At 49.4% G+C, this 23,777-nt stretch overlaps 1 protein-coding gene across 1 annotated transcript; it reads left to right on the forward strand.

Moving 5' to 3' along the window:
• Nucleotides 1-119: 119 nt before the first annotated feature.
• LOC117039688 (mucin-16-like) lies at nucleotides 120-15,536 on the forward strand. The gene is made up of 8 exons (XM_033136869.1): nucleotides 120-177; nucleotides 262-462; nucleotides 9,296-9,459; nucleotides 10,523-10,590; nucleotides 10,729-10,901; nucleotides 12,373-12,411; nucleotides 13,304-13,383; nucleotides 15,244-15,536. The coding sequence occupies exons 1-8, from the start codon at nucleotides 120-122 to the stop codon at nucleotides 15,340-15,342; spliced, it is 882 nt and encodes a 293-aa protein (XP_032992760.1). The 3' UTR covers nucleotides 15,343-15,536.
• Nucleotides 15,537-23,777: the final 8,241 nt, after the last annotated feature.

Genomic DNA, 23,777 nt, shown 5'->3' on the forward strand with positions numbered 1-23,777 from the left:
CCTTTGCATGTTGAGGGACTCCAAACTCCCATCATCCTTTGCATGTTGAGGGACTCCAACCCCCATCATCCCTTGCATGTCGAGGGACTCCAACTCCCATCATCCCTTGCATGTTGGCCATGCTAGCTGAGGCTAATGGGAGATGGAAGTCACAGATAAGAACATCAGGAGAGCCTTGTGGGATCAGGCTGTTTTTCTGAATTAACCTTGTTGTTCAGAGGGATTGCCTGCCTCTTGGGGTTGGGGTCATTTGTGTTTGAGATGTCCTCTTGTCCCTGACTCTTCCTCTGCACATTGCAATTCTCAGGTACGGCTCCATCGTGGTCGATTGCAAGTGCTACTTTGACCCGGCGACCAACACCAGCCAAGAGGTGGTCCGAGAGACGTTTCAGCAGGAGACGAGGAACGCCACGTCTCTGTGGCTGGGGAAGCAGTTCCAGCTCAAGGGCGTGACTGTGCGAGGTACAGCAAAAACCAGGAAAGGTCACCTGGTTGTGAGAAGTAAAACACGCCTGGTTCTGTTGGGTCCACTATTTGGACCAGGACAGCCTTTGGCTCAGTTGATCAGTGAAAGCCAACAGACTCAGGAGATCCAGGGAAAATACTCTTTTTAATCAGCTGAGTAAAACAGAGGGCAACACTTTCCATACAGAGGAAAGCAGGGGTCAGCATACTTTTTCAGCAGGGGGCCGGTCCACTGTCCCTCAGACCTTGTGGGGGGCCGGACTATTTTTTTTGGGGGGGTGAGCAAATTCCTATGCCCCACAAATAACTCAGAGATGCATTTTAAACAAAAAGACACATTCTACTCATGTAAAAACACGCTGATTCCCGGACTGTCCGCAGGCCACATTGAGAAGGCGATTGGGCCACATCCAGCCCCTGGGCCTTAGTTTGCCTACCAGTGCTTGAAAGCTTCTCCGTCCCCCGCTCTCCCCCTCCTTTCCTCCTTACAATGCCTGTTGGTGGAGAACTTGCAGCTAACAGACTTCCCTAAACGCCCATTTCATATCTACTCCCTGGTATGTGCCCCCTCCCTTTACATACGACCCATGTTCATGTAAATTAGCAGTTTAAGGACAAGGGGTGTTTTTTTTAATATTCATGAGACTCTAGAGCGTGTGCAGAGCCCTCAAGCTAGCACCTGCTAAATCTCCCAGTTTATTGACTAACCCTAAACCAGGGGTCCCCAAACTAAGGCCCGGGGGCCAGATGCAGCCCAATCGCCTTCTCAATCTGGCCCGCGGACAGTCCAGGAATCAGCGTGTTTTTACATGAACAGAATGTGTGCTTTTATTTAAAATGCATCTCTGAGTTATTTGTGGGGCATAGGAATTCATTCATATTTTTTTTCAAAATATAGTCCCGCCCCCCACAAGGTCTGAGGGACAGTGGACCGGCCCCCTGCTGAAAAAGTTTACTGACCCCTGCCCTAAACCAAACCTAAACCTATAAATCTGTCAATCTCAGGGGCCTCTGGGCTATAAATCAGACCAAGCTGATTTACAAACCTTGAGCACCAGACACAGGAAAAATGACTCCCAACCATTCTCAGTACAGTGGTACCCCGTTCCGGATTGCGCTATGTAACACGGGCGTGCGTAACACAAACACCCCCCCAAAAAACAGGAAAAAACAGGAAGTAGCGCGATTTGAGTGCTTCTGCGCATGCGCGAAGTGCGCAGAAGCGTTCTGTGCATCCGGGGGTTGTGCATGGGTTGCGCGCATTCCGGAAACGCTTATGGGTTGCGGGCGTTCTTAACTCAAACGTCCGCAACCCGGGGTGTGCGCATCCTGGGGTTCCACTGTACTGTTACATTCTTCCACAAGTATGACAATTAGGCTGATTAATGGGCTTACACAGGATACAGAAACAAAAGACCAAGCTTCAAAGGAATGCAGACAGCAAGGCCACAAATTAATGGACAGGTTTTTGTTGCAGGAGACAAACTTCCGAGGTAACTTGGTATCTACTAAAAACTCCATCAAATTCCTTGGCAAACTTTCTGTTAACTACAAACTATTAATTTAGCAAGCACGTTGTAGAGAAGCAAATGTGGCATTACTTATCCTATAAACAGGAAAGGAAAGGCTTCTACATCATATTTCTTGAGACCCCGCAGTTCCATCTTCACCCCTGAGTGCTCCAAATGTGCCCAGGCCATTTCGTCTCGGATGTTGCCCTCCTGTCCCCTTTCCCCTGCCAAACAGGTCTTCGTCGGGCTGTTGGCATTCCTGTCCCTGTCTCCCTTCCCTTGCCTCTTCTATCTCCCAGGAAGTTTCAAGGATAGCTGTTTTTACACACTCATGATAGACTTAGAATAACAACCTTAATGGCCGTTTGTACCACTTACAAGGTTAGAGTTTCTTGTTTGTGGTCTAGAGAGCATAAGGTTGCAAAATACAGGCCCACAGGAACCTTACCCAGAAATCAAACCTTTCCCTCCGTGCATTCTATCTAAAAGGTTGAATGCAACTAAAAGTTTAATCGTTATTAAAATCAAAAGTATACACCTTGGGATTGCCGGAGGGGGGCTATGAGACGAGAGGTCGCATTGGGGGTATCAATGACTACCAGACTTAGGAAAGCCGGCGCCACTGGATAAATAAAGCTAATCAGATTTGTTGAATTAATGATACTGAATCATTTTATCTCCAATATATGTGCAATCCATTGTTAGAGTTTTGATTTTGTTTGTTAGTACCGGTAAATCATGCAACAGGGACGCGGGTGGCGCTGTGGGTTAAACCACAGAGCCTAGGGCTTGCCGGTCAGAAGGTCGGTGGTTCAAATCCCAGCGATGGGGTGAGCTCCCGCTGTTTGGTCCCTGCTCCTGCCAACCTAGCAATTCAAAAGCACATCAAAGTGCAAGTAAATAAATAGGGACCTGTTACGGAAATTACCGGGTCGAGGAGGCTCAGCTCCCGGTCCTACGGAGGAAGCCCGTGGTTCGCTGCGGAGGCAATGGAGACCAGCCGGAGATTGGAGCAAAAGCAAAGGAGTTTATTGCGCAACAAGGTTCAGGAGGATCCGAACCCCGAACAAAGGGTGTCCCGGACTTTTAAAACTTCCCGCCATTGCCCAGAATACATAGCGAAATACATCACAGAAACGTCAGAAATGGGAGGAGGGAGAGGAGGTTCTAGTGGGATTTACATATAGGAAAAACAAGTTTTGCATAACAGGAAGGATGGCAGGAACCGGTAAATGGATCTAGGGTGGGTGTAATACACATTGAAAGTTTCCACTGTGGCAGGACAATAGAAAACTCCTAGGAGGATGTCTGCTGCCATGGTAACTGATGGATGGGTGCTTGAATGGATTACCGGGAGGGGTGCATTTCCTCTTGCAGCTGGATGAGGACGTGACTCGCTGCTTAAGGGATTATGAAAGTCACTGAGTGGAGAGTCCAAAAATTATGCAGTATCGAAATAATATACTTCTGATGATCAGAGGATGGCGGGGACCTAGGGGTTAGAAAGGTTATTTTATAAGGAGCAGATAGACACCCGAACCAAGCAGATCGGATAATGCGTTGCTGAGATATTGATTTTTATGTTATTTTACTGTCTGAGCTGTCAGACTGCCCACCCACAGTCTAAATAAGTCCACTTGCAACATTGTTGCAGTTCATAATTAATAGTTTCCCAAACTGGATACATTTTGGTTTCGGTTCCATTGTTCTCGCAGCAGGGAGCCTGTCAATACCCACTTAGCGTTCAGTCAAGCGTGAAGGTGATGATTGAATCATAGTAGCTGAGCTGAACGTTCCATTTTGCAGGCTGAGCTGAATGCATGCTCCTGATTGGTGGGTTTGCCGTTCATTGAGAAAATGGAGCACGTACGGAGCGCTGTTTGACAGGAGCGCTTTTCCAGGGGCTTTTCGGAACGCAGATTTGGGGTTTTGGGGAACCCTTCATCGCGAGGGTTTTATGTGGTGCTTGTGCGACTTATACGTGTGTGTGGGGTACCCGCTCATCGTCGGGGGGGGCAAAGAGAAGAAAGAGGCTTCCAGGTCCCGCATTTGGCAGCGCGGGAGTCCCGCGAGGAGGCTGCGCGGTGGGGAAGGTGGCGGCTGGAATTTTCCTTATCAGTCCCGCATTTGGAGATAAGATTTGTATCTGGTTCGCAGAACCACAAATCCTTTTCTCCACACCTACACCTTCGAGACTTGGTACTCACCTTCCCCACGCGCCTCGGCTGGTCGTACTCAGGGAGAGCGGGCCGGTCATGGTTGGATGCCAACATCGGGTGCAGGCACGGTGGGCTGTCAAAAGCCAGCTGATCGGAGAGTATGATGAGCTGTCACACGGCTGTCAAAGTGGCAGGTAGTCACACTGGCGAGCTGTCAAAGGTGGCCAACGAGGAGACAGGGTGTGCTGTCAAATAGCTGTCAAACAGCTGTCAAACGGCAAGCAGGTAGACCAAGGCAAGCTGTCAAAGCGGTAAGTCCGAAAATGTGGAGAACTGTCAAACAGCTGTCAAAAGCTGTCAATAGCGGCAAGTCCGAAAATGGTCGGTGGGAACGATGTACGGGGACTCGGGAATGGTGAAGCAGGAACTGGGGTGCGATGGACAGGAACTGGGGTGCGATGCTGGGGTGCGATGCTGGGGTGCGACGAACAGGAACTGGGGTGCGATGCTGGGGTGCGGTGATCAGGAACTGGGGTACGATGCTGGGGTGCGATGCTGGGGTACGAGGAACAGGAACTGGGGTGCGATGCTGGGGTGCGGTGCTGGGGTACGAGGAACAGGAACTGGGGTGCGATGCTGGGGTACGGTGGGCTGTACCCCCGGGTATACGAGGGGTGGGAATTGAGCGCAGTCCAAAGGGGAAGGGCTTCAAGGTCCTGTTGGGGCTCTCCTTATGTTCTCAAGTCGGAAGGAGGGGCTTGAACGAATTGCGGGTCAGTTTGAGCTGGCAGAGGGGCACGGAAAGGATTTGGAGGGTGTGACTCTGCGGTTGGTTGGGCCACCGAGACCTGGGTGCCTTGGGGTGGCCAATTCCCTTGGGGTTAAGGTGGCACCATTTGCTGGTTCTCATAACCCTGGGCCCAAGGAGGGTGCGAAGGAAAGGTGGAGTATGGTGAATTTCCTCCGGGGAATGGGTAAGAGTTGGCTTCAACCCATGGGCTCCCCGGGTATAAATATGGGCAGTTTCGTCTTAGGTGCCCTGGTTGAAAACACAGGTGACAAAGGCCAGTGGATGGGCCCCAGGGTCGTGGCATGGATGGGCTTGCATTCACTTCTCCCCCTCTTCCTCGCCCCCTGCCTCCTCCCCTGGCCGGGAACCCTGGAGCTGGGAAGCAAGGGGTTTCCATACTGAGGGCAAGCACTGCCTCTTCCTCTGCCCTGGTGTCCGTCCTTTTCTTTTCGTCTCGATTGTTAAAGACGGATTTTGCAATTGATAATATCTCACTAAAGGTTTTCCCGTCGTAACCCACTAGGAGATTCAAAGTTTTCCTTATGTCTGGCGTTGCTTGGTCCTTAAAGAAACCCTTTACTATTATCTCGTGGTGAGGATTTTCAGGGTCTATTCCACCCCACGTTTTTATGGCCGCCACCAACCGAGAATAATAGTCCGAAGGGTGTTCATTCGGTCCCTGTATTACAGTCTGAACCTTAGTCCAGTTTATTGAGCGCTGCCCTGAAGCCTTGATGCCATCTAGGATGGCCCTTTTAAACAAGTTCAGGCACCAGATGCCATTAGGGGTATTGTAGTCCCAGGCAGGGTTGGGTTCAATACGGAGATCTCTAGGTGTCAGGGCCCCCACCCCTTGAGGTCTTCCTTCCTGGTAGTTTTCCTGATTTAGGGCTTCTTCCGCCTTACTGAGGATGTCAGCCTTTTCAGCCTCATTGAATAGGGCATTTAAGAGTACGTGGACATCAGTCCAAGAGGGATGATGTGAGGAGAAGATAGTAGATATTTGCCTATGGCATTTGTCAGGATCGTCTCTTAGAGAGGGCATCGTGTTAGCCCAGTTAATCAGATCGGCCGTACGGAAGGGTTGATGGGCATAGATCATACGTGGGGCCCCATCCGGGTCTGTCGGTGGTATGGGGAAAGCCCTCAGTGGCATCTGGAAGGAGGCTGCTTGGTGATTATTTCCCTTTTTTCCTTTGGTACTTTCCTTGACAGACTGCCGGAGAGCGGATGGGGGAAAGGTGCCATGGTCGCTGACAGGAGTTGGAGTAGAGTCAGGACCCACAAGCACATCGGGCACCACTAAAATCCCTCCCTGGCCGGCGGGATGAATCAGTAATTGGCCACGCTGAGCCACTACTTGGCTATTGGGACTAGCATCATGTTCAGGTCCCTGTGTCATGGCCCGATCCTCATAGGGGGGTGGCGCAGGACCTTCCTTTGGTCTCTTAGGATCCTTTCTAGGAGGTTTAATCACGGGCATCTGGAGCGTTGGGGACGGGTTTAGAGTCATAAGGACTTGGGATACAGCCTCGAAAGTCTCCAGATAATCAAGCTGACGAGGCTTTTCCTCCAATAAGAGCTTCTTTAAGGTTTTTAGTTGATCCTGATGGAAGGATCCCTCCGGTGGCCAGCGGAGTTCTGATGGCACTCTTTCAGTAAAAGACAGCCAGGAATTCCTACAAAGATCTTGCAGCTTCTGTCTAGACAAAATCTCATGGTCCGGAATTATCTTCCAATGCTTCATGACAATCGCGAGGGGAGAGTCGGGTTCCGGCTGGGTAAAAGAAGGCTTTCGAGAAGCCTTCTTCCCAGTGGAAGTACGACCATGCTTCGAAGCCTTGGCACCCATCGTTCCTTGGGGTTTAAGAGGAACCTGGGGTTTTTGGGAAAGGAGGGACGGGAAAGGTATCTTTGTAAGTCGGGGTTTCTCACTAAGGGAGTGGGACAGGGGGGTTTCTTAACATAAGCAAAGTACAGTACACAACGTTCCAATAATCTAGCCTGGTCCCTTGCGTTCACTAGTTCGGCTAGCGGGGCGGCTGACCAGGGGGATCTACTCTAAACTACCTCTTCCTTTCCTTTTTCCTGGAGCTCCCTTTTCCTCTTCCTTTCTCTTCCATTTCTTCTCATCTATTCCTATTTCTCAACCCCCATTTCCACCCATTACAGGGTACCCCCACCTGGCAACCTCCTGCCTATCGTTAACAGCTAAGGAAGGGAACCCTACTGGACGCCTGCCACTGCAGTGCCAGATCGGGCAGCCCTTTAAATAGAGTTAAACGGTCCGGAAAAACCTCCCTTGCGTTCGGAAGCGGGCTCACGCACGACCAGCGTGTTTTACATGGCCCGACCGGGGCGGCTGAGGTTTAGGATAGTGCAGAGAAGTCCTTTGCCCCTTGGCAGCTGGCAAAGTAGAAAAAGAGCCCAGTCCCTTGCGTTCGTTAGACCAGCTAACGGGGCGGCTGACTGGGTATTGGAGAAAAAGAGATAGAGCTCAGGACTCCCCTTTCGAGTTGAGCAGCAGTCCACGGGACAGACTGAGAGACAGGCAAGAAATGATAGGCAAGAGAGCAGTAGATTGCGGTTGCCAGGCTTACTTCCCCCCTCCCCCCAATCACCAGTGCACTGGATTTATACTTACGCGTCTTCCACCGCGATCCGCTGGATCGTTGGAGACGAAGCCGGCTGAACTTTGCCTTTGCTCCCCGGTTGGCTCCCCTTGAGACCTGCAATTACCGCCCGGAGGATGGCCAGGGATCCGATGGGTCTCCACGGGAGAAGAGGGTCCCGATGCCGGCTGAAGACTCGATGGGGTCCCCGGCCACCACGGGAGAACGCAGGTCCCGGCTTTCGGCACCAAGACTGTTACGGAAATTACCGGGTCGAGGAGGCTCAGCTCCCGGTCCTACGGAGGAAGCCCGTGGTTCGCTGCGGAGGCAATGGAGACCAGCCGGAGATTGGAGCAAAAGCAAAGGAGTTTATTGCGCAACAAGGTTCAGGAGGATCCGAACCCCGAACAAAGGGTGTCCCGGACTTTTAAAACTTCCCGCCATTGCCCAGAATACATAGCGAAATACATCACAGAAACGTCAGAAATGGGAGGAGGGAGAGGAGGTTCTAGTGGGATTTACATATAGGAAAAACAAGTTTTGCATAACAGGAAGGATGGCAGGAACCGGTAAATGGATCTAGGGTGGGTGTAATACACATTGAAAGTTTCCACTGTGGCAGGACAATAGAAAACTCCTAGGAGGATGTCTGCTGCCATGGTAACTGATGGATGGGTGCTTGAATGGATTACCGGGAGGGGTGCATTTCCTCTTGCAGCTGGATGAGGACGTGACTCGCTGCTTAAGGGATTATGAAAGTCACTGAGTGGAGAGTCCAAAAATTATGCAGTATCGAAATAATATACTTCTGATGATCGGAGGATGGCGGGGACCGAGGGGTTAGAAAGGTTATTTTATAAGGAGCAGATAGACACCCGAACCAAGCAGATCGGATAATGCGTTGCTGAGATATTGATTTTTATGTTATTTTACTGTCTGAGCTGTCAGACTGCCCACCCACAGTCTAAATAAGTCCACTTGCAACATTGTTGCAGTTCATAATTAATAGTTTCCCAAACTGGATACATTTTGGTTTCGGTTCCATTGTTCTCGCAGCAGGGAGCCTGTCAATACCCACTTAGCGTTCAGTCAAGCGTGAAGGTGATGATTGAATCATAGTAGCTGAGCTGAACGTTCCATTTTGCAGGCTGAGCTGAATGCATGCTCCTGATTGGTGGGTTTGCCGTTCATTGAGAAAATGGAGCACGTACGGAGCGCTGTTTGACAGGAGCGCTTTTCCAGGGGCTTTTCGGAACGCAGATTTGGGGTTTTGGGGAACCCTTCATCGCGAGGGTTTTATGTGGTGCTTGTGCGACTTATACGTGTGTGTGGGGTACCCGCTCATCGTCGGGGGGGGGGGCAAAGAGAAGAAAGAGGCTTCCAGGTCCCGCATTTGGCAGCGCGGGAGTCCCGCGAGGAGGCTGCGCGGTGGGGAAGGTGGCGGCTGGAATTTTCCTTATCAGACCGCTCCAGCGGGAAGGTAAATGGCGTTTCCATGCGCTGCTCTGGTTTACCAGAAGCAGCTTAGTCATGCTGGCCACATGACCCAGAAGCTGTACACCGGCTCCCTCGGCCAGTAAAGTGAGATGAGCGCTGCAACCCCAGAGTCAGACACGACTGGACCTAATGGTCAGGGGTCCCTTTAGGTCATGCAAACCGCTCTTTTAAATAATACCAGCTGTGGGCACTGGGAATCAAGGGGACAGTGGCCGAAGGGGTATTTTTTTTGGATTTTTAGGATCATTCCTTCCTCCCTAGCTCCCGAATCGGCCATTGAGTCCGTCACTGCTGCCCTGCTGCCCGAACTCCAGCTGAAGAACTTTGCGGTCAATTTCACCGTCACCAACCTGCCGTACGCAGGGGAAATGGCAGATCCCGACTCGGATGTCTACTGGAAGACCAAAATGAGTCTTGAGAACGAGGTAAGCGGCTCGGGAGAGACACTAAGCAGAGGCCAGGCCTTCCAGACCACTCTGCCTGGCCCCCGGGACTCCCTTCAGGCTTGCCCCAGACAAGCCTTCTTTCTCTCCCTCCTCAAGCGTTTGGGCCTGGCTGGAAATATGTATATGTAATGTTATTTATCGAACTTCTATATCCTACCTTTCCTCCCCAAATGCGAAGTTTTAAAAAACAAAGCGAGAACATTCTAAGAGCAGATCAAAATATTTTAAAAGAGCTAGAATTAAAATCATCTCAGATCATGTTTTGTTTTTATATTCTTCATTGGAAAATGCAGAGTACAAAATTATAACTGCACAGGGTAACAAGAAGTCTCACCCATGTGGAAAACGAAACAGGAAAAAAGATATTGCATGCATTAACAAATAAAATTGTTATTGCAGTTAACCATACCTTAATAAAAAACGGTGTTTATAAAAATGAATTCCAAATATTGTTAAGTTTGTCCACGGGCAATTTTTTAAAACATCTCAAATCATGTATTTGTTGTGTTTATATGTCTCCTGTTTCTCTGAGGCGCCCAGTGTAGCTTATGTGAGGTAGGTGGGCCTGAAAGGTCACTCAGTGAGTTCCACAGCCGAGTGGGGATTCGAACCCTGGTCTCTCACCAAGCCGAGAGGGCAGCCAACCTCGGCGAGGAGTTGCTACCACAGGGGCACAGCGAGCAAAGTCCACCCGTTGCCTCCTGCACAATGCCCGCAGTGAGGTTAGGGGGCGCAACCCTCGCCTTGCATTTTACGCCACCCGACTAAAAACGCTCTTGTTTTGCTATGTGAACTAAGTTTAATACATTCAAATAAAGTGGCTGTTATTTCCAGAGAATATTTAATTGCCGAAGGGTGAAGGGTTGGTTTTCTGCGGGGTGGGGGGGCACCTGCTATGTGTGTGTACGCGCACCTTAAAACCCGCGTATCAATGGCACAGGCCAGGCCAACGTGATATGACTCAAAGAGCGTCCCGAATCGCACCTCTCTCTGGCTACATTCGCCCTTATTGATCCTGTTCTCTCCTTTTTCCTCCAAACAGCTCCACCATTTATATCAACGCAGCGGCCTGCAGAAGGAGTTTGTGCAGTGCTCTGTCGAGAGCTTCAGGTGTGTGTGTGTGTGTGTGGTTCGAATGCAGTCTAAGTGAGGGTCTGCAATCTCCGCTGCCATTGGGAGTCTCCAACGTCCCTGCTTAAGGGACATCAGTCATGGCGGTTGACCAACTATGATTTAATTTTTGCATAGACCCACCGGCCAGCATACCGAGACAGGGGTCGGCGCCGCCTGCGCATTCGCGATGGATTCGCCCACAAGGACCTTCGACCGAGCTCTGGTGTACGATGCGTTTAGGAAATGGACAGGCAATGCCACAGCGTTGGGGGTGTACACACTGGAAAACGGAAGTCTGCTGGTCAGCGGTAAGAATGCAGTGGGTGCCAGAGATCCTGGACAATGGCAGAAGCTTCCAGGGGGAAGTCAGAAGGGCCTGCTGGATTAGGCCAATGGGTCATCTAGTCTAGCATCCTTGTCTCACTGTGGCACAAGAGTAACTCTCCCCTCCCGTGGCTTCCAGCAACTGAGAAGCATAACTGCCTCCAAGACTGGGGTGTATGGGGTGTTAGGGGCGCTGGGGGGTGTTGACTGATACTGACTGATAGATGTTTATTCGGCATTTGCGCCCATCATACAATACAAAACAAGCAGTCAATCAAAAATCAGGTAAAATCAAATAAAACGATAACCCAATACAGGGCGCGGATATAATAACACAACTCACAGGGACCAATATTATCACTTCGATAAAACATATATAAAAAAGAATTAAAGTTAAAATTTAGGCACCCAAAACTAAAACCAATGTCTAATTCTATTTTTAAAAAACATATCTAATTATCAGTAATCGGCTGACATCCCATTTTGTCTCATGTGCGAGATGACGGCTGTTGGGAATCTAGCAACCTGTAGAGTTATATAAGGGTCCACATCTTGGAGAACCCAAGCAAGACGTAGGTCAGCTGGCTTATCAGCAATGGACTGAATTATCGGATTTAATATACTGGCACGTATCGATCTGTACATAGGGCAATTGAACATTACATGTTACCTCTGGTGGGGGACATACCATGCTCCTTCTGGGGTCATTTGCCCACCTCTGGTCCCCACCTGCACCCAACTCTCACCTGTGGCTCCTAGAAGCTGCAAGCAGGTGACAGCGGCCACAACCCAAGAAGGGCTTCAACTGGCCGGCTAAACCAGGCAGGGGGGGGGGCTGATGGGTCCCAATCCCTCGGGGAGCTAGGGACTTTCCCCGCGTGCGAAAACAGGCTCCGGCAGACAGAGCGGACAAGACCAAGAGTGGGTCCAATGGTCAAGGAGGTGGTCTCTGCACGTGCTGTAGAAGGAAGTGAGGGGCAGATGGGACTCATCTCCTATCTAGGAGAAGGAAAACTAACCCTAAACTTCTGCTGCCTTGTGGGAAATCTTTGGGAGAACAAAAGAGTAAACCCTGCACCAATCTTGGGCGGAGTCCCTAAGACGGCTGGATGGCACCTTGTACGCCTCCTTCCAGCAACTCCTTCAGGCAAGCAGGTGCCAAACGTCTTGCTCTGCCTTCTTTGGACCCCCTCAGTGAGGCCGAGAGGGGGGGGGGTCTTGTCCTCTGGGCAGCCCAGGACCTCTGGACACAACACCCTGAGTCCAAAATGACTCCCAGGCTGCACACCTGGTCCTTCAGGGGCACAGTTACCCCGTTCAGGACCAGGGAGTCCGCCACAGCTGCCCGCCCCCCGTCCCCCAGAAACAAGACATTAGATGGGGCCCTTTGGGCTCGATTCTGCTCCTGGGTTCATTTCACGCTCTTATGCTTATGCTGTGTTTGCCTATTTACAGGTTATCCTTCAACAGTGACCCCAGTGCACCACCAAGGAGGTTAGTGATGTTTCTTTGGTTCAGCGTTGATTCGAGGTTGGAGGGGTCCCGGTTTCTGGTGGGTGGGTCTCCTCTTTCAATTCTTCCACTGGCCGTTGGATTTTCCGTATTTTTCGCTCCATAAGACACACTTTTTTCCTCCTGGAAAGTAAGGGGAAATATCTGGTGGTTCCTGGAGCCGAATTGCCCAGGGGCCAAAAGAGGATCGTGCTTTTTATTTTACAAAGAGAAAGGTGGGCGTTGAAAGGACCCCACTCAGCAGCTGATCAGCAAGAGATCGGGAGAGAGATAAGAGTCCTGGCTCCCTTTCAGCCCTGCCCCCTTGCCTCGCCCTCCTTTGTTGAATGTGCTGCAGAGGGAGGTTGTTTGTTTCCCCAACGATATGTGACTGGCTGATTAGATTATCTGTCTGGAAACTGTAGAAAAGGCTCCCTTTCCTTTAGAAGCTACATAAATGTGAGTCGAACCCCATAAAAATGGGGCTTTTCCTCTTTGCTTTTCTCAGATTTGTGCAGATTTGTGCAGCTTTTTTTGCAAAAAAAGCTGCACAAATCTGAGATGGTCCTCAAAAAAACAGGGTTTTTCCCTTTGCAAAAAAGCTGCAAAACTTTGAGCTGATCCTCAAAAAAACAGGGCTTTTCCCTTTGCAAAAAAGCTGCACAAATTTGAGCTGATCCTCAAAAAAAAAACCAGGGATTTTAGAGGAGGAAAACCTGAAAAATATATATTTTTTCTTGTTTCCTCCTCTAAAAACGATGTGCGCCCTATGGTCCGGTGCGCCCTATGGAGCGAAAAATACGGTACTCAAATGCCTGAGCCTCAGAAGCTGCCCACAATGCCATGGGTCAAGGCCTGCCAACATTTAATACTTTTTTTTTTTTTGTCTTTCCAGGGTTACCTTTCTGGGCCATCATCCTTATAAGCCTGTCTGCTCTCCTGGGCTTCCTCCTCCTCCTCCTCATCTGCTTCCTGGTATGTTCATCCTCTGCGTTCAAGACAGAGGGGATAGGAAGTTCTTTCCTCTTTTTTTACCGGACACAAGCAATGCACGCAGTTCTTGTGCATTTTTGGGGTGGGGGCAAGGTCGAGGTTTCCCGCTTCTGATACCAGTTGCACCCAATGTGGGGGAAATTGCATTTCCCCAGAACCATTTCACATGGAAGGGGGCTGGAGAATGCTGTGGGAGAACTACTTGCGCAAGTATTTATTATAATTATTAATTTTTTTCTGCATTGGGAAATGTCCTGGTGTGCTGATGGAGGTAGTTTTGGGAGGGGAGGACCCAAACGGCATTTAATTTCAGCCTGGCTGGCGGAGGGGGCCTCGCTATCTCGCCTTTCCCTCAGATGCAGCTGTATTGAACGGCTTGTGCAAGCCAGGCTGATGGTCTTCCCTGTGACACAGCTAGGTGGAACAGTTTGTCCCAGCTGGACCAACGGAGGGAGACTTCCTGCCTCACCTCTCTGTCTGACGTAGCCAGGTGGAATGGTTTGTCCTAGGGAGCCACAGCGAGCATCTGTAAGGGACTGGCAAGGACGAAGAGGAGTGGTGGGAGGCACCAGCTGGGGAACCCCCCAAGAGAAACCCCAGAGGAGGAAGGCTCAGAGCCAGGGGGTTGGTGGTGGGACACCGAGGAGAGGTCAGAGGGAGAAGACGGAGCAACGGGGTTCAGTGAGCAGGAGGAGTCTGTGACACGGAGCAGTTCAGACTCTGAGGCTGAAGCAAAGGGGGGTGGGGGTGTCAAGAGGCTGCAGGAGAATCCAGGGAGTCTCTCTTTCTGGCTGTGACAAGCTCCCCTCCACCCTAGTCTCCGAGAATAACGAGAAAGGCAAAACAGAGGCTAGAGGTATGCAGATATAGTTTGAGTCTGCTTGGGAAACATCTGGAAGAGAAGGAGCCATAGAGAGGGTGGAAGGCAGGGACCTCCAGTCCTGGCAACGGCTCCATAGGGGCAAGACCTTCTGGGAAGGGTTGCTGAGTTGTGTGCCGCTTCCTTGAATAAAGAGTTAACTTTACTGGCATCATAGATCTGCTTCTCTCCTTGCTGACCTGTGTCCAACTCCAGCCCTGACAGCATCTGCAGATGGCTCTGGTTCCAGGGCACAAAGCGGAGCGTGGTCCTCACACAGGCTTAGATTCACAGAACTGTAGAGCTGGAGGGTAACCCCAGGGGTCATCTAGTCCAACCCCCTGCAATGCAGGAGTCTCAGTTAAAGCATCCGTGACAGAGGGCCACCCAAGCTCTGCTTTAAGACCTCCAAGGAAGGAGAGCCCGCCACCTCCTGAGGGAGATTGTTCCACTGTTGAACAGCTCTTGCCACCAGAAAGTTCTTCCTGGCATTGAGTCGGAATCTCCTTTCTTGTAACTTGCAGAGCGGGAGAAGACAAGCTCCCTCTTCCATGTGACAGCCCTTGAGCTATTTGAAGATGGCTACCATATCTCCTCTCAGTCTCCTCTTCTCCACACCAAACATACCCAGCTCCTTCAACCGTCCTTCATAAGGCTTGTTTTCCAGTCCCTTGATCATCTTGGCTGCCCTCCTCTGCACACCTTCCAGCTTGTCAACATCCTTCTTAAATGGTGGCGCCCAGAACTGGACACAGTATTCCAGGTGTGACCTGACCAAGGCAGGATAGAGTGGGACTATGACTTCCCTTGATCTGGACATGAGACTTCTGTGGATGCTGCCTGGAATAGCATTTGCTTCTTTTGCTGCTGCATCACACGGTTGGCTCATGTTCAGCTTGATGCAGGTCAGGAAGGGGAGCATTGTCCACACACAGACTTGTATGACAACTGTTCTTTTCCCCCTCTCTTTCTGCACCAACCAGGTTGCCTTCTGTCTGCGGAAGAAAGCAGGGAAGTATCAGGTGCAGCAGGACATCCTCGGTCTCTACTTCCCGCACTTGGACATGAGGAAAGCGCGATGACGGGCAGACCTTTTGCGGCCTTGACTCTCTGCGCCCCACGAGGTGGGGGGTGGGGTGGTCTCCTTTGGCACACTGCTCCCACCGTCCACAGCAAACAACTGTTTTGGCACAGCTGGAACAGACGTCTAGATTAAGAAGTGAATCACAACCAATCAACGTTAGCTTGTCTTGGACCAGAGAGAGAGAAAGAGAGAGAGATGGTTCCTGCATTGCGGGGGTTGGACTAAATGACCCTCGTGGTCCCTTCCAGCCCTATGATTCTTCGACTATTGAGCATGCTCTATGAGATATTTTGGACATTGACCTGGCCGACCCTGAAGACTGCCGGATTCAGAACTGAGTGGGCTGGGGAGGCTCCGTTCCAATTTATTTATTAACGCACGGTGGACTTTGGAATGTAATTTTAATATATATGTGTGTGTGTGTGTAGCCACAGATTATTTAACTATTTGTAGACGAATTCTGCCTGGAATGCAAGTCTTTCTCCCCCCGCCCCATGTTCTCTGAAATGTCCAGAGATACGTCGAAGGAAGTTCAGACTGTATTGCACTTTAGATTCCCTTAGAATTTTGCTTTTCATTCATTCAGCCTTTATTGGCATAGCTTAGACAGTAGAATCGGGTTTTTTTAAAAAACCCAAAACCACCCATAAAACATTCGTAATCTAGACATATTAAACTCATAAAGCATAAAAAAGACCAAGTAGCCACCATTAAATAAATTAAGCAGTTTTAAATTTGACTTTAAATATCTCAACTAAATATCCCGAAACAATCTCGTCAGTTTCGGGAATATCATCCCTCAGCAGATATTGTATCTGCTTGCAAAAACAGGTTCCGTTTAGCTCAGGGACTGGGAGATCTCGTTCAGCTCAGGGGCCGGTCCCCCTCTTGGGGGATCTTCTGAGGGCCACATACCGTTGGAGGGCGGAGCCGGGAGCAAAAAGTAGGCGGGCCTATGCTAATTACCCTTGTGTGGTAGGCTACATGCTGCCAGAATGAAGACCAGAGGTTTCTATGTCCAGCCACTCCTCTTTCCGTCCTCCGTCCAGGCCAGCAGGCGGCATAATCACAGACACATTTCCATCCAGGCTAAAGCACTTATGGAAGGTGTGGTGGAAGGTTGGTGAAGGATGTGGCCTGACAAGAGAGGCCTAAGGGTCTGGGGTGGGGGGTGGGGGAAGCGAGCTGGAGGTCTCTTGTTCCATTTTACCTAATACAAAATAGCAGTATTTTAGTGATTGCCGGCAGGGATGATTTTTCTATTTAAAGTAAAGATGCTCTTTTTGGAGAAGTTTGCTACACTGGAAGGATAATTCCACACACACAGCACCCCAAAAAAACAACTGGGGCTGTTGTTTAGGAGAGAACCAGATTCCAAAATAATATATATTTGTATGTCAGCGATTGATATGATGATTGTTCTTTGTTTTCTAAAATATCTCAATATTTAAAAACGTTCTCGACTTCTTACGAACCAATCAATAAACAGCAAGCTGAAAAACGAACTTGAGAGGGTGTGTGTGTATAAGCATATCTGGAATCTAAAGCAAACCTACAAGCAAATGAAACCCAGTGGTAATCGTACATCCATTATGCCACAATGCAGCTCATGACATGAGAGTCAGGTCTTGTTGTTGTTGTTCAGTTGTTCAGTCGTGTCCGACTCTTCGTGACCCCATGGACCAGAGCACGCCTATCCTTCACTGCCTCTCGCAGTTTGGCCAAACTCATGTTGATAGCTTCGAGAACACTGTCCAACCATCTCATCCTCTGTCGTCCGCTTCTCCTTGTGTCCTCCATCTTTCCCAACATCAGGGTCTTTTCCAGGAAGTCTTCTCTTCTCAGGAGGTGGCCAAAGTACTGGAGCCTCAGCTTCAGGATCTGTCCTAGTGAGCACTCAGGGCTGATTTCTTTGAGAATGGATCGGTTTGATCTTCTTGCAGTCCATGGGACTCTCAAGAGTCTCCTCCAGCACCAGAATTCAAAAGCATCAATTCTTCGGCGATCGGTCTTCTTTATGGTCCAGCTCTCACTTCCATACATTACTACTGGGGAAACCATAGCTTTAACTACACGGACCTTTGTCGGCAAGGTGATGTCTCTGCTTTTTAAGATGCTGTCTAGGTTTGTCATTGCTTTCCTCCCAAGAAGCAGGCATCTTTTAATTTCGTGACTGCTGTCACCATCTGCAGTGATCATTGAGCCCAAGAAAGTAAAATCTCTCACTGCCTCCATTTCTTAATAACATACATTAAGCCTCAGGTCTTAATAACATACATTTATTTGCCTTAAGCGTACTGGAACGGCAGAAGAGGAAGATCTGGTTTCCGAGTTAAGACTCCTTGTTCTTTAAATCCCCAAATGATTGCCATATAAAAGAGGCAAAAGACGTCATTTTATATGATTGTTATCTTAGGAGGGCAAACCCTCTCTTTTTATGATTATTAAATCGAGAGCAGGGTGTGGGGGGTGTTAGGGGAGGGGTAGCACTACAGTGTGGTGTAGTGGTTAAGAGCGGTAGACTCGTAATCTGGGGAACCGGGTTCGCTTCCCCTGTCCTCCAGTTACAGCTACTGGGTGACCTTGGGCTAGTCACACTTCTCTGAAGTCTCTCAGCCCCACTCACCTCACAGAGTGTTTGTTGTTGGGGAGGAAGGGGAAGGAGAATGTGAGCCGCTTTGAGACTCCTTCGGGTAGTGAAAAGCGGGATATCAAATCCAAACTCTTCTTCTTATTCTTATTCTCATGGGTGTCATGTGTGCTCCTTCTGGGGTCGTTTGTCCACCTTCAGTCCCCACCCTGCATTCAGCTCTCACCTGCGGTTCCTAGGAGGTGTCAGCAGGCGACAGCGGCCACAATCCTGGGAACGGCTTCGACTGGCCGGCTAAACCAGGTGAGGGGAGCTGATGGGTCTCAAACCCACAATGAGTTTGGGGTTTCCCCTGCATGTGAAGACGGTGGGATGTAAACACAGAGCAGCCAAACACAACATTGCTAGAGTGGACATGAAGGTAACTCAGTCCTCCAGGCATAACTTCCTGCTTCCTGGACTGAGTTAACTTCCTCTGACCAGAAGTAGGTGTGGTCTTACCTGGGAACAAGATCCCAGGGATCAGTCACCATTTTGCCTCTGTCTGTTCAAGATGCAACAAGATGTTCTCCTGGCTCTCAGCCAAGAGAACAAAGGAAACTACTTTTCCCTATGGAAGTAGTAACCACATGTAAATACTTTTTACTAAGCAAGACTGCCATTCTGAGAAACGCTGTGTAACTCAGGAATTATGTAAGTAAACTCTTTTTATTCATCTAAGATACATTGTGTCGTGTGCAGTCTTTTAAGAGGGATATAGGGGAATTATACCAGGAATATATATTTCTTATAGAGGCTTTAGCAAGCCTGTGCAAGCGCGTCTGCTCTGTGTGTTTTAAAAGGGAATGGAACTCTGCTAAGTTTGGAGCTTCTTAATTCAAGCTGGGATGAGATATATCAAATAATATATCATCATCCACACTCCTCAACATTCCCACAAAGACAGGCCCTCGGGGATGGAGAAGATGAGACCAAGAGTGGGCCCAACGGTCAAGAAGGCAGTTTCTGCCTCTGCCATAAAGGGAAGTGAGGGGCGGGTGGGACTCATCCACCTGGGAAGGGAGCTCAACTAGGAGAAGGAAGACTCTGGCCCTAAACCTCCACTGCCTTGCGGGATATCTTCAGGAGAAGAAACCCCTACACAAATCCAGAGTGGAGTCCCTAAGACGGCTGGATAGCACCTTGCCCGCCTCCTTCCGGCAACTCCTGCAGACAAGCTGGTGCCAAACATCTTGCTCTGATTTCCTTTGGGCTGCATTAGCCCAGGACCTCCAGACACACTGACTACTAGGCTTGCGCCGCAGAGAAGTCACTTTGGAGCTGCTCGCCACCAGCTGAACATGAGCCAACAGTGTGGTGCAGCAGCAAGAAAAGCAAACGCTATTCTAGACTGGATCAACAGAAGTATAGTGTCAAGGTCAAGGGAAGCAATCGTACCACTCTATTCTGCCTTAGCCAGACCACACCTGGAGTCCAGTGTCCAGTTCTGGGCACCACAATTTAAGAAGGATGTTGACAAGCTGGAAGGCGTGCAGAGGAGGGAGACGAAGATGATCAATAGACTGGAAAGCAAGTCTTATGAGGAACAGAGTTAGGTATGTTTAGCCTGGGAAAGAGGAGAATGAGAGGAGATATGAGCGCCATCTTCAAATAGCTCAAGGGCTGTCGCATGGAAGATGGAGCCAGCTTGTTTCTCCTGCTCTGGAGGGTAGGACTCGAACCCATGGCTTCCAGTTACAAGAAAGGAGATTCTGACTAAACTTCAGGAAGAACTTTCTGACATTAACAGCTGTTAAACAGTGGTACTTTCTTCCTTGTGAGGTGGTAGTCTCTCCTTCCTTGGAGGTTTTTAAGCAAAGTTTGGAGGGCCGTCTGTCCTGCATGCTTTAGCTGAGATTCCTGCATTGCAGGGGGTTGGACTAGATGACCCTCGGGGTCCCTTCCAACTCTACAATTCTATCATTGTATGCTTCTGAATCCCAGCTGCTGCAAGCCGCAGGAGCGGAGTGCGACTCTTGTGATCAAATCTTGCTTGTGGGTTGGCCGCCGAGAGAAAGGGATGCTGAACTCGATGAGCCTCTGTCCAGATCCAGCAAACCCTTCTTAAGTTTCCTGCCTCTCGGAATGCAAATGCCGTTCATTCTTCCGCCCTCTCAGCCACCTCTCCTGCCCTCGGGGAGGGCGGCTGTTTTGAGAACGGGCGTCTTTCTGTGCTTTTGATCCTTACGTATTCTGCGACAGAGGGAGCAGAGTAAATGGACCGTGGCTCAACTGAAAGTGAACTTTTTGTGAACGGATGCCCTGGGGTGCCTTCCTTGCAGAGATTTTGCAACATGTGAGCAAAAAAGTGGCGTGTCAAGCAGGAGTGATGAATCCGTTCCAGATCATAATTTCTCCATAAGTTTACTATTATTGTTACTATCTTAATTACTATCACTCTGACAACATGATATACCTGTAGATCAGCCTTGCCCAACCAGATCCCCTCCAGATACTGATGGACTCCAACTTCCATCATTCCTCTGAGCTGCTGGGAGTTGGAGTCTAACCACACCAGGAGGGTCATCAGTATTCCCTGTCCCTGCTGTAGCAGACTTGCAGAATTGAAAGGTACCCCTAAAGGTCATCCAGTCCAACCCCTTGCAATGTAGGAGACTCAACCCCTGCTTAAGAACCTCCAAGGAAGGAGGGTACATCACCTCTCTTGGGAGTCTGTTCTACTGTTGAACGGCTTTATCTGGCAGAATGTTCTTCCTGAAGTTTAGTCGGGATCTCCTTTCTTGTAACTTGAAACTATGGGTTCGAGTCCTACCCTCCGGAGCAGGAGAAAACAAGCTGCCTCCCTCTTCCATGTGACAGCCCTTGAGATATAATAATAATATTAATTATTATTATTATTATTATTATTATTATTATTATTATTATTATTATTATTATTTGTACCCCACCCATCTGGCTGGATTTCCCCAGCCACTCTGGGCGGCTTCCAACAAAAATCAAATACAAAATATTTGAAGATGGCTCTCATATCTCCTCTCAGTCTCCTCTTTTCCAAGCTAAACATACCCAGCATGCTCTCCCAATATTCCTCCAGTGAAAATAGGGTATACAGACGTTCAGCAATCATTGAATCACAGAATTGTTGAGTTGGAAGGGCACCCCAAGGGTCATCTAGCCCAACCCCCTGCAATGCTGGACTGATAGCTGAATCATCCCTGACAAACAGCCACCCAACCTCTGTTTAAAAACCTGCAATGAAGGAGTCCGCCAAATTTTTTTCTGACACTATAGATGATAATTGCATCTAAGCCATATCATGTCCTGGATATAGCTCAGTCGGATGGACCATGGTGCTCATAATGCCAAGGTTGCAGGTTCGATCCCTGTATGGGAATTCTAGTCCCAAAACAGCTGGAGACCCAACTTTGGGAAACCCTGATCTAGATTAACAGCTTTTCATTTTGGTGGGATTGTGATTAATTGATTCACTCCTGCCACCTGCTGGCAAATTTAAGACATTGTTGCCTGAACTACCGGTATGTTCAGCGCGTTAGAACTACTGCAGGTGTGGCCAACTCCCAAAACACGGCGATCTACTCACAGTTAAAAATTGGCAGTGATCTACCCCCTTTGGGGGGGTTCAGTTCAAAGTTGAGCTTTTCCTTTTTTAGAAAGGAAAGCCCTGTTTTGTGGGGTTCAGGTCAAAGTTGTTGATTTTTTTCAGGGGAGCCAAAGTTGTTGAGTTGTTGAGGGGAGCCAGTGACCTACCAGCAATCTACCACAGACACCCAGTGATCTACCGGTAGATACATGATCTACCTGTTGAACGTGCCTGGACTATAGGAAACTGCCTTGTACCCTCTGAGGCTAATGGTCTGTCTAGTTTAGTATTGTCTACACTGACTGGCAGTGTCTCTCAGGTTTACCAGCCTTACAGATTGATTGTTGTGGCAATGAAAAAATGGATATAAAGAAGTCAGATGCCTGGATACCAAGATCCAGATTTGTGGCAGGTACTTTGAAGAAGTATTTTCCTTTACTGGTCCCAAATTTTCCAAAATCGGCCTTCATTGGATAATAAAAAAGTAACTTTTCCCGGCTGCATTCCTATCAGCTAGTGCTCAGGGATAGATTACCTCTGAAACTGCAGGTAGTAGCCATTGCTGAATTTGTCCAAAATCATTCCGAAGAACATCAGCAGTTCCCTATTGGATTGGGCCAAAGGGAGCCCCATTAGGTTATGCAGAAAGTCACAGGTTTGATCCCCGGGATCTCCAGAAAAGAGCCCCCTTGTCTAAAATCCTGACGTGCTCCTGTCAGTCAACGTACATAATGCCTACTCAACTAAATGGACCTGTGGGTCTCTGACTCACTCCATATCTATGATATAAGAATGATCGTCTGGATCAGGCCAAAGGCCCATCGAATCCAACACCCTGTTCTCTGGGCAACTTCCAACACATATAAAAACATAATAAAACACCAAACATTAAAAACTTCCCAATACAGGGCTGCCTTCAGATGCCTTCTAAAAGTCAGATAGTTGTTTATTTCCTTGACATCTGACGGGAGGGCATTCCACAGGCAGGGTGCCACCACCGAGAAGGCCCTCTGCCTTCTTATATTAGCATTCTTATGTTCTCCTTCGTGGATACAGAGACCCTAAACAGCCTTGGCCCAGTATACCCAAAGGAGCGTCTCCACCCCAATCGCTCAGCCTGGAACCCTATAATCGCACTTCTTGCAGGGAGGGTACCACCAGAAGACCCTCGGAGGAGGACCTCAGGGTCCAGGCTGAGCGATGGGGATGGAGACGCTCCTTTGGGTATACTGGGCCAAGGCTGTTTAGGCTTTAAAAGTCAGCACCAACACATTGAATGGTGCTTGGAAACATACTGGGAGCCAGTGTAGATCCTTTAGGATCAGTGTTATATAGTACCAGTGGCCAATCCCAGTCACCAGTCTGGCAGTCACATTGTGGATTGGTTGTAGTTTCCAAGTCACCTTCAAAGGTGGCACCATGGAGAGCGCATTGTAGTAGTCCAAGCAGGAGATCACCAGGGCATGGACCACTCTGGCAAAACAGTCTGCGGGCAGGGAGCCACCGTACTAGATGGAGCTGGTAGACAACCACCCTGGAAACAGAATTGACCTGTGACTCCATGCAGCTGTGAGTCCAAAATGACTACCAGGCTGTGCACCTGGTCTTTCAGGGGCATGGTTACCCCATTCAGGACCAGGGAGTCCCCAACCTTCCTGCCCCCTGTCCTCTAGAAACAGCACTTCTGTCTTGTAAGGATTCAACCTCAATCCGTTGATAGCCGTCCACACCCCACCCGCCTCCAGACACCCAAACTGGATGTTCTCTGCCTTCACTGCTTCTGATTTAAAAGAGAGGTAGACCTGGGTACCATCCGCATACTGGTGAACACCCAACCCAAACCCCTTGATGATCTCTCCCAGAGGTTTTATATAGATGTTAAAAAGCATGGGGGAGAGGACGGAACCCTGAAGCACCCCACAAGTGAGAGCCCAGGGGACTGAAGATTCATCCCCCAACACCACTTTCTGGACATGGCCCAGGAGGAAGGAGCAGAACCACTGCAGAACAGGGCCCCCAGCTCCCAGCCCTCCTAGACAGTCCAGGAGGATACTGTGGTCGGCAACTGCTGAGAGATCTGGTAGGAACCAAATACCCCAAAGGGAAGCCTGCAAACAGAACCTGAGTGCAACAATGCATTGTGATTCCCAGCAGCTGCAACTCCCGAGGTGTTTCCTGCCCCCAGCTGTGGATGGAGGAACCATCACTTATCTGTGTTTCCAGATACAAAATGTGAAGCCCT

This window comes from Lacerta agilis, chromosome 18, assembly GCF_009819535.1.
Source record: "Lacerta agilis isolate rLacAgi1 chromosome 18, rLacAgi1.pri, whole genome shotgun sequence".
NCBI lineage: Eukaryota > Metazoa > Chordata > Lepidosauria > Squamata > Lacertidae > Lacerta > Lacerta agilis.

Excerpts from the sequence above, each read along its gene's own strand:
- LOC117039688 (XM_033136869.1), top strand. The coding sequence starts at position 120 with ATGCTAGCTGAGGCTAATGGGAGATGGAAGTCACAGATAAGAACATCA. Across the intron at positions 10,902-12,372 it reads CGGAAGTCTGCTGGTCAGCG|GTTATCCTTCAACAGTGACC; the intron begins GTAAGAATGCAG and ends GCCTATTTACAG. Across the intron at positions 13,384-15,243 it reads TCCTCCTCATCTGCTTCCTG|GTTGCCTTCTGTCTGCGGAA; the intron begins GTATGTTCATCC and ends TGCACCAACCAG.